At 57.9% G+C, this 9,024-nt stretch overlaps 1 protein-coding gene across 1 annotated transcript in view; it reads right to left on the reverse strand.

Annotated features, from left to right (window-relative positions):
• Window positions 1-6,549: 6,549 nt before the first annotated feature.
• The window catches only part of LOC103919209 (leucine-rich repeat-containing protein 32-like), a 3,661-nt gene continuing 1,186 nt past the window's right edge, over window positions 6,550-9,024 (reverse strand). Inside the window, exon 3 of the mRNA XM_009326675.1 lies at window positions 6,550-8,538. Coding sequence (XP_009324950.1) covers window positions 6,550-8,538 — 1,989 coding nt within the window. The remainder of the gene's footprint in view (window positions 8,539-9,024) is intronic.

Here is a 9,024-nt window from a genome sequence, read left to right on the forward strand (position 1 = left end):
TGCAGAGAGAACACATGTGAGGACGGTCTGGCAGGTGGAGGCATCTCGTAGCTTCACAGGTGCTGGGAGCTGTGATCAGAGCTGGGGCAGAGGGGCTTAGTACCACCCCATCCCCTTCTTTTGGGATGCGAGGTCACCGTGGGAGCTGGGCGAGGGCACGAGAAGCCAGTGCCAGCGTAGGGAACAGCGTCCAGCAGCTTCTCACACCAATCTCCTGCTTGAGCCCGCTACCTCCTATGAAAGGTGATTTTTACCAATCCCTCTTCACAGAAAAGTTTTGCAATGACTGAGTAGCAGGTTAAAAAAAAAAAAAAAAGGCTTCCTTTTAAAGCAAAAGCAATCCTTCATTTGATGTCAATTCCTCCTCTTAGCTCAATCCTTGAAAGAACCGTAGGGTAAGTGCTAAAAATACCCCTTCCCCTTCCGTGTTAGGCTCTCTCTTGGGGAAGGAGGAGAGCAGGAGGGGATTCCCAGCCCAGGAGAAAGGCTTCCCTTCCCCAGCCTGCCCACACTGGAGAGCCACCACGGGGAGAAAGTGCAGCCGTGCTGCTGAGGAGTCATCTGCGGGTGCTGAGCGGAGGGAAAGGCCAGCGGGGAGCGGGCAAGGAGCCGGGAGGGACACTGGAAAACGTCACCCCTGCCTGCCTGCCTGCCGTCGGCTGCCCTGGGGACACAGCCAGGAGGGGAAAGCTTAAGGAGGAGCTCACAGGAGGGCAAGGAGAAGACCTGCTGCCGGGTCACAGCTTGCCTGCACACAGAGCTTGTTCCTGGGATTAAGCTAATTACTGGAGGAACATCAAACAGTTGTCCTGGATGGCCAAAGGTTTGCGTGTCCCACTATCGGGACTCAGGCAGGGGCCAAAGCAAACGCCCATGAATGGTTTGTGACCTGCGTAAGCACATGGGGACCCCTCCCCATGTACCATCCCAGCTTGCAACGGCTTGCGGCTTCCAGTCTCAGGAGAGGCAGCTTCGTACGAGGACCTTCCAGGGGTTCCCCTGCCGTCAGCGTGCCCCGTGTCCCCTCAAGCCCTCGGCAACCTCGGTGCTCCCCCACCCCACGCTCACCTACTGACCGACCACGTGAGGAGCCACATCCTTTTGCCTGGGAGGTTGTGACAGCGTCGGGTTGTGGTGACGCAGGCGGCGGTGGCACGCTGCCATGTGACACTGACGTCTTGGCGAGGAGGCAGGTCGTGCTCCCCGGCCAGCTCCCGCCACGTCCCAGGGGTTGTGGATGGGATCCCCGCTGCAGGTGGGCGCCTGGGAGCATCCCGTCCCCTCCGGAGGCCGGGGATGCTGGTGAGGGCCACCCTGGGTGCTAGGCAACTGTCCTGCTGCGGAGGGCTGCTTTCCTTTAGCGAAACCGTCCTCCTTCCTCTTTCTGATGTAGTGGTGGAGTCAGTGACCTCACCACAGGACAGATACTGAGAAGCAGGCTGGGGGTGAGAGGGACCTCCAAGGACTTGTTCCTGCCAGCTGATCTCCTCCAGAGCCACTTGCACATGGTGGCTTACATGTGAAAGCCTTAAAAGCCTTACAGCTTCACCTGGCCCTGTGGCTTCCCCCCCTCGCTGCGAGGCTGCTCCCCCGCGTCTGCCTAGAGAAGTCCCCAAACTGGGACCAGGGACCGTGGGTCTGCACCCGCTTGTGGGTTCAAGCTGTAAGGAGACAGAGCACCTGGTGACACTTCATGAGCTGCTAGAACCAGGGCTGCCTGCAGCCGTGGCCGTGTCCCATTGCAGGCAGCACACACCAAGGCAGCCCAGAGCAGGCTCTGCAGCACGCCCTGTCCCCAGGGCCCCGGGACAGCTGGGCTGGGGGGGGATCCAGCTGCAGAACGTGTGTTGGCATCTGCGCTCTTCCTCCCCAGCAGCCCGGGACAGCCGGGCAAGCGACGCTGCGTGCAGGATGTTGCAAGGCAGGGGAGACGCTGGGAGCTGCGTTCCCCATCTGCTCCCTGCCAGAGTCTCCTCTGGCTGAAGGTCTGCGTGCTGGAGAGCCGGCGGCAGGTCCCGGCCTGGCCGGAGCCCCACCAGAGAGGAAGAAAGTGTCATGAATAACACGCCCGACCTCACTGACTAGGCTAGAAATAGCTGCCAGGGAAGTTTTGTTGAGTCACGCAGAAGAGGCTGTGGCAGTGAGTGATAATGGAAAGCAGCGGCGGCACAGCCCTACGAATGGGAGGGACACGCAGGCTGATGCCCCGGAGGTGACACGTGGGGACGAGCCATTGCCACCATCCTCCTGCCCCATCCCAAAGCTGCAGAGCAAATGCCGCGTTAGCTAGGAGCATGTAAAAGCCACCCTGCCACGGGGAGCCAGGCTACGGTAAGAGGACAGTGGTTTACGAGATCAACCACATTTGGGAATGCATATTGCAGCAGTATCAGCAAAAAATAAAAGAAACGGTACCTTCAGCAGCCGTTCCGCTGCTCTCTGTGCACTGAAGTGGACTTACCTGAGCTCTTCTGTCGGGTGAAACCCGGGGCAGGAGCTGCTGGGAGGAAAACGGCGTTCACTGCTGCGGAGGTTTCACACCTCGCAACAGCCTAAAGCACGTTGTCTTGTGTTATCTTGGAGCAGAGTTGGGGAGATTTAGGCTAACCTGTGCTCCGTCTAAATGCAGAGGATGAGGAGCGCTCCCCCCGCTCCGCTGGGCAGGGGCGGCTCGAGGAGCAGTATCTGCCAGCCAGCGACCAGGAAATTCTTCAGCTCTTGAAGCAGATGAAGCTCTGGCTCTCATCTCCATGGAAAGAAAGGGGAAAAGGGAAAAAAACAAGTCCTCCAATTCAAGTTAGCTGCAGACAAGGTAATTTCCACATGAGTTAGCAGAACAGCTAGTTGGAAATTTTTGATAAAATCTATTTTTCTTTGAAAATGACAATCCAGTGAAATGCGAAAGCTTTCCACTGGAAAGAATGAGTTTTGCTGGATTTCTCAACTAGTTCTCTAGAAAATTTGTAAATGGTCACAACCACCACTGCTCTTTTTCAGACCAAAATTTATACTCCCAGTGTCTTACAGCTTGACATGAAAATGCAACATTTTTTGGCATCATCACTTTTGTTTGTTTGAACTTCAATACCCTGCAGATCTTTTACCCTCATTTTGGATCAAGAAAAAGCTCGAGATGCCAAGACATCCCTGCGATAAGGAAACCATTTCCCCTAAACTGTGGGAAGCTCAGGCTGAGGAGCAATGCAGAACATAGGACATACCCCTCCCATTAACACCAGTCAGTACCGCACCCGGGTGTCTCTTGACCCGGTGGGTAACTCGTGCTGGTTTCTGCTGACACGAATGCGGTTCGCAGGGGCAGGGTCCGGCCAGCCTGGTCACACCCCGTTGTCCCCTGTGCCCGGACGAGCCCTGGGTGCTCGCCCCGCGCCCTGCCCCCGCCCAAACTGAAAGCACGCCTCTTTGCCTGTCGCTGAGAGAAGGGGGCATTGCCCTCGGCGCTGGCGTGGATTTAGTTCTTCTTGTAGTACCTGTGAGACCACAACCTGGAATCCTGTTTTTCTTTGAATCGGGAAAGCACACGGACATCGATAAAGATAATAACCTGACACACCATTTCCATGGCTCAGTTTCTGTACCTTCTCAACCCTTCTTTGGCCTCAGGGGTTCTCCAGGCTTTCTTGTCTTTTGTAAAGCTCACGTCCCCCTCCCCTGGGCTCTGGCAGCCTCCCTGTCCCTTAGCAAGGCCAGCATCTCTCTTCCACCCCTCTTACCCTAAGCTTTATGTGTCTCTGGGAGCCTTCCCTGCAGGGTGAAACCAGCCCCAGGATCCTTTCCCCTATTTTTAGTACATGCTTTAGCAGATGCTCTAATCCCCGGAGAAAACTTCGGGCATCAGCAGCCTGCTGTCCCCAGGCGCTGCCGTCCCTGCACGGGTCAACCACCAGCTGCTGCTGGTCCGCGGGGACACAACACAGCCTGCGTCAACAGCGCTGGATAAACACGGCTCGGGAGCACTTGGTAAGCCCGGGGCAGCGCCTGGCACCAACCGAGCGCCTGGCAGTACACGGTGTCCCCGAGTACCCGGCGGCACGCGGCGTCCCCACCGGTCACCCAGCTCTGCGTGGCTGCAAGGCTCCAGCCCTCCGCCAGCATTAAGGGGAGGAGGAGGACGCTGGTGGGAGCCCGTGGAGAAGCAGCACAAAGGGCAGGACAACTTATGGCGACATGCACGGAAAGTACAGCCTGGGAGGGGGTTTAAATGAGGAACAGAGGCCACACAAAATGTACCAGAAACACCCACCAAAGGCAACAGCAGCATTTTGGGCTCCTGTCAGGCGGCCCCAAAGAGCGTCCCCGTAATGTCACCGAGCGCCCAGGATGGGGAACATCCAGCTTTAGGGACAGGCTGAAGCCAGGCTGAGCTCACCCACCTGCTATCACGGTGCTTCATGGGCACGCAGGAAAGCACGTCCCTGCCCCAGGGAGCTTGGGTGGACAGGGGACCCTGCTGAGGAGAAGTGCAGAAGTGACCAAGGCAGGCACGGCGGCTCCTGGCACGCTGTGCTTCATGCCCAGAGCCCAGCTGGCTGTGTCTCCCTGGTGACATTAGCTGGGGCCCACACTGGAGCAGGGGAAGGAGCTGGGGAGCGCCAGGCTGGGAGAGGACGAGGGCTTGCAGTGGCAGCGAGAGGGTGGCTGGCACGCCCCGGGACTTTGACGAACGAGAGGGACATGGGAGCAGGAGCGAAAAGGGGATGGGTGCGTGTGGAAGCAGGAGACCCAGCAAGCAGCCGCCCTCGAGCGGGAGGCTGGGTTTTCACCAGCGGCGCAGGCTGCCTGCCCGTCCCAAAGGTCCCTGCAGGGTGGGGACATGCAGCGGCAGGCTCCCCCCCCGATGCCCCGGGCACGGGCATGGCCGGCTGCTCGCCATGACAAGGCACAGAGCGCCAGATCAAAGGGAAACTGAGGCGGGGAGGGAAATGCGGAGCCATCAAAGGCGCTGGGGTTCCCTCGGGAGCTGGATGCCCATCAAAGGCCAGGAGGCTGCAGCCCCAGCAGCAATATGGGCAGCATGGGGAAGGCATATATTTTACAGCAAAAATGCCCTTTGCTTCACAGTAAAACCATGATAAGCTTGAAAGGGGAAAAAAAAAGTTAAGTAATTGGGATTTTAAGTGACTTCCAAGCTCTTTTGCTCTCACAGCCTCTAACCCAGCAGGTGTGTGGACAAGTAGGTGGCCCGGGCCAGCTGGGGACTTTCAAGGTGGAACCAAAGAGATGTGAAACGTAAAAGATTTCATTGCAGCCTTATTTTTATCCTTCTCCAGAGCTGGGCCCAGCCCTTCAGGTGCTCATCGGGCACCTGGCTGCTATCGTGAGGGGTGCAGCACTACTCCGCCCTGGGAAGCTGGACATGTCGCATCCAGGGCAGCCAGCCAGCTGCTGTGTGCTTACAGGGAGCATCGCACCCATCACACCGCGACAGCGGCCGTCCCGCATCACTGCTGCAGCCCGCTGTCCTGCTTAGCACCTTCTCCCTAGCTGGGGGCCCAGCCCCCCCATATGAAACGCTGGCTGCGCGTGGACCAGATGCCCAGAGGGTGAGATGCACCGAGGACCACGGCTCTGCCAGGCAGACCTGAGCAGCATCGCTCCTTCCTGCTGCCCTGCCTGCCCCCGTGGGAGACAGCGCTTACCCCCCGTGATGGAGACCGAGCTGCCCCTGCCACCGCCGACTCGGGAGTCCAGGCGCTGAGGGTGGGAAAGTCCTGCAGCCACCTCAAAGAGCCAGTGACCCAGCATCAGCCAGGGGCAGCACAAGACTGGGTTTCTCTCATTCTCGCTATCTCAACGGGTGAGGACAGAGCAGATTTCCTTCCTGCACCCGCAGCAGTGCCTGGGGTCATTTTGAGCCCTGCCAACTCCACAGCATCCTTCAGAAAACAGCTTGGCAGGAAAAGGCAGAGGGTAGGTGCATAGGATCCTGCAGAAACCCCTTCCCACCCCGGCACTGCGACTCACCACCGCTGGAGCCATCCCTCCAGCACGGCTTCCAACAGGCACCGTTCCCTGCTGCTGCCCGCTCCTCGCAGCGCCGGGCTGGAGAATGCTTTCGGGAGCAGGAGCAGGTGTTCAGCAGAGCTATGAAACCCTCTTAGAAGGCAGATAGTGACTGCTGGGAAAGCTGTGAAACACTCAGGTGGCACCAATGGAGACAATTCTCTTTCCACAAACAGCACGTGGTGGGTTCAGGGGAGCAGATCAATACAAGCAGCCCGGGCCTTGGTTTCTTGTCCTGGGTGATGAGAACGTATGATGGCAGGGCAGAAAACCCACCCACAATTGCTTATAGCGTGTTTAATTTCTCGCAGGGAACAGAGCAGAAGAAGGAGAAGGAGAGATGGCCCAGAGCCCACCTCTGCCCAGCCCAGAGCTCAGCACCAACCATGCTCCCTTTATTGGGTTTGCAAAACACTCAGGATACCAGTGAGGGGAGGAGACCTAAAATACAATAACATTAATAATATTATTAATAATAATTAGAGTTCTGACCGATCGCTACAGTTCCTGCTGCCCAGGGCTGGGCTACACTTTTGTGACACTGTCTGCTTGCCTCGCCTTGGCTGGCTCCTCTCTTTTGGGACGGTGGGGGAAGACCCCCACCCTGTTGCTGCGGAGTCCCACACACCCCGGCGACTTCTGCCCTTTCTTCAGAAGGCAGCAAGCCCCGGAGCTGAGAAAGAAAAGGCTCGTCACGACCACGAGCAGAGCCAGAGAGCCGGTGCCCTTGGGACGTGGACAAAACCACCAAGGATTGCTGGCTATCTTAGCTGAGAAGTTCCTGCTCTCGTCCTGGTAGGTGCAGAGGGCTTCGTCCAGGTCCCGCACGCCCACGCCGGCCGCCCGCAGCGTGTCCAGCCAGGCCAGCGAGCAACAGCTGAAGGGGTTTCCAGCAACGGACACGTCCTTCAGGCTGCGGGACCAGCTCGCGAGCGCCGGCTTTTCCAATGTCAGCAGGTTGTTATTGCGAACGTCCAGGCTTTCCAGTGGGGAGCAGAAAAGACCTGTGGGCAAAAGGCTCAAATTATTGCCTGAGAGGTCCAAGACTTTGAGCGTGTCCAGGCAGGGGAGCTCTGCCTTGCTGTCGTCCATCTGGTTGCCCCTCAGAGAGAGTTTCTGCAGGGAGAACTCCAAACCCCCCAGGGCTTCCTTAGGCACGAACAAGTCCTTGTTCCCCGACAGGTCTAGGGAGAGCAGCGAGGTCTGGTTGAAGGCGTAGGGGTGCAGCCTGGTAATGTTGTTCTTGCAAAGACTCAGATGCTTCAAGCGAGGCACGTTGTAGAAGGGGGTGCAGGTGCCTCCTGGGGCTGGCACGTGAGAGCCCCCTCCCAAATTCTCTCCCCGAGCACCCCCCTGGCTCTCGCAAGGCTGGAGGCTGTTGGAGCCCAGATCGATTGTTTCCAGCTGAGGCAGAGAATGGAAAAACCAGTGTGGCAGCACGCGGATGGCATTGCCGTGGAGGTCCAGCGAGTGCACGGAGAGGGTGGCGCGCTCCAGCGGTGCAGGCGAGCGGTCGCTGGGCTCCGTGCCGCCGGCAGGCGACTCCCTGGCTACATCCTGGAGACAGTTCATAGCCAGGCTGAGGCTGTGCAGAGAGCCCAGGCTGTGGAAGAAGGTAAATGGGACCAGCTGCAGCTGGTTATTGCTGAGATCCAAGTCAGCTATATGTGTCAGACCAGCCACAGTATGAAAGGTCCTATTAAACCTCGCCATCTCCTCGTAGCGCAGTACAAATTCCCCTGGGTGGCGTGAGCCTGGGAGCAGGGAAGCAATAAAGTTGTTGGAGAGGTTTAAGTGCGTGAGATAATGGGCTTTGGGGAGCTCTGGAAAATAGAGGAGTCTGTTATGGCTCAAGTCGAGCACTTGAAGCAGGTAGGGCTCCGCTCCCTCCTCTGAGATGAAGAGCTCCAGGGCATTGTGGCTGAGATTTAAAACTCGCAGCTGTGTGAGGCTGAAGCCAGAGATACAGTGGAGGGAATTCAAAGCCAAGTTCACCACCTCCAGATCTTCCAGAGCCTCAAAAGCTCCCTCCTCGATTTCCATGATGTAGTTGTTGCTGAGGTCAAGCTCGCACAGCCGTGGCGTGCTCCAGAAGATCCCTGCCGGCAGCCTGGTCATCTTATTCCCAGAGAGATCGAGCATCCTCAGCCTGGTGAGGTTGCTGACGTACCAGCCTGCCATGTGGCTCTCCAGGTTATTTGCCGACAGGTCCAGGACCTCTATGTTCCTGAGCAGATGAAAGGCTTGCCCGTTAGTGAGGTAATTGCGGTCCAGGTGGTTCGATCCCAGGAGGAGAGAGCGCAGCTGGGGCAGCTGAGCCAGGGTGGTGGCTGACACGGCTTCCAGCTGGTTGAAGCACACGTCCAGGTACTCAAGCTGCCCAAACCCTGGCATGTGGCTGCCCGACAGGTTTTGGATGAAGTTGTTGGAGAGCTCGAGGTACTTAACTCCTTGGCCAAGTTCCTTTGGAAACTTGCGCAGGCCAACCCCTTTGCAAGACACCTTCGTGGGGGTCTACAGAGAGAGAGGAGAAGCCGTCAGCATGAGAGGGGCTACAAACCACAGCTCCAGCCAAAGCCATCTGCTGTCCAAGATGGGCATGAGCGACATGGAAATGAGCACCACTCCCCCTTCCCAAGCCCCCACACCACCTAACGCCCCTGCTCAGAGACAAGGAGCGTGTCCCCAGGGTTAAGGTGGGCTTCCCAAGACTCTGGCTTGGCTCTGGCTGGCGCAAGGAGAAGGCTTAGTCTCTGGCTGTCCTCCCATGCGTCCCAGCAAGCAAGACGGGCAAAAAAGTAGTGTAAGCACTGAAGATGCAGCAGGCTGGTGGGGCAAACCCAGTCTCTGGAGGGCACTGGGACAGCCCAGCGACCGGTCCAGAGCATCCCTGTTCTGTCTGGGCAGAGAAAGGGCACCATCCTGGTGGGCTCCACCTTCCCTCTCCCTCCAAACTGGCTTCCTCTGCTAGTTCGGAGTTGGGAGCCTGGACGTGGAGCA

Source organism: Pygoscelis adeliae, unplaced genomic scaffold (assembly GCF_000699105.1).
Source record: "Pygoscelis adeliae isolate BGI_AS28 unplaced genomic scaffold, ASM69910v1 Scaffold216, whole genome shotgun sequence".
Classification (NCBI taxonomy): Eukaryota; Metazoa; Chordata; class Aves; order Sphenisciformes; family Spheniscidae; genus Pygoscelis; species Pygoscelis adeliae.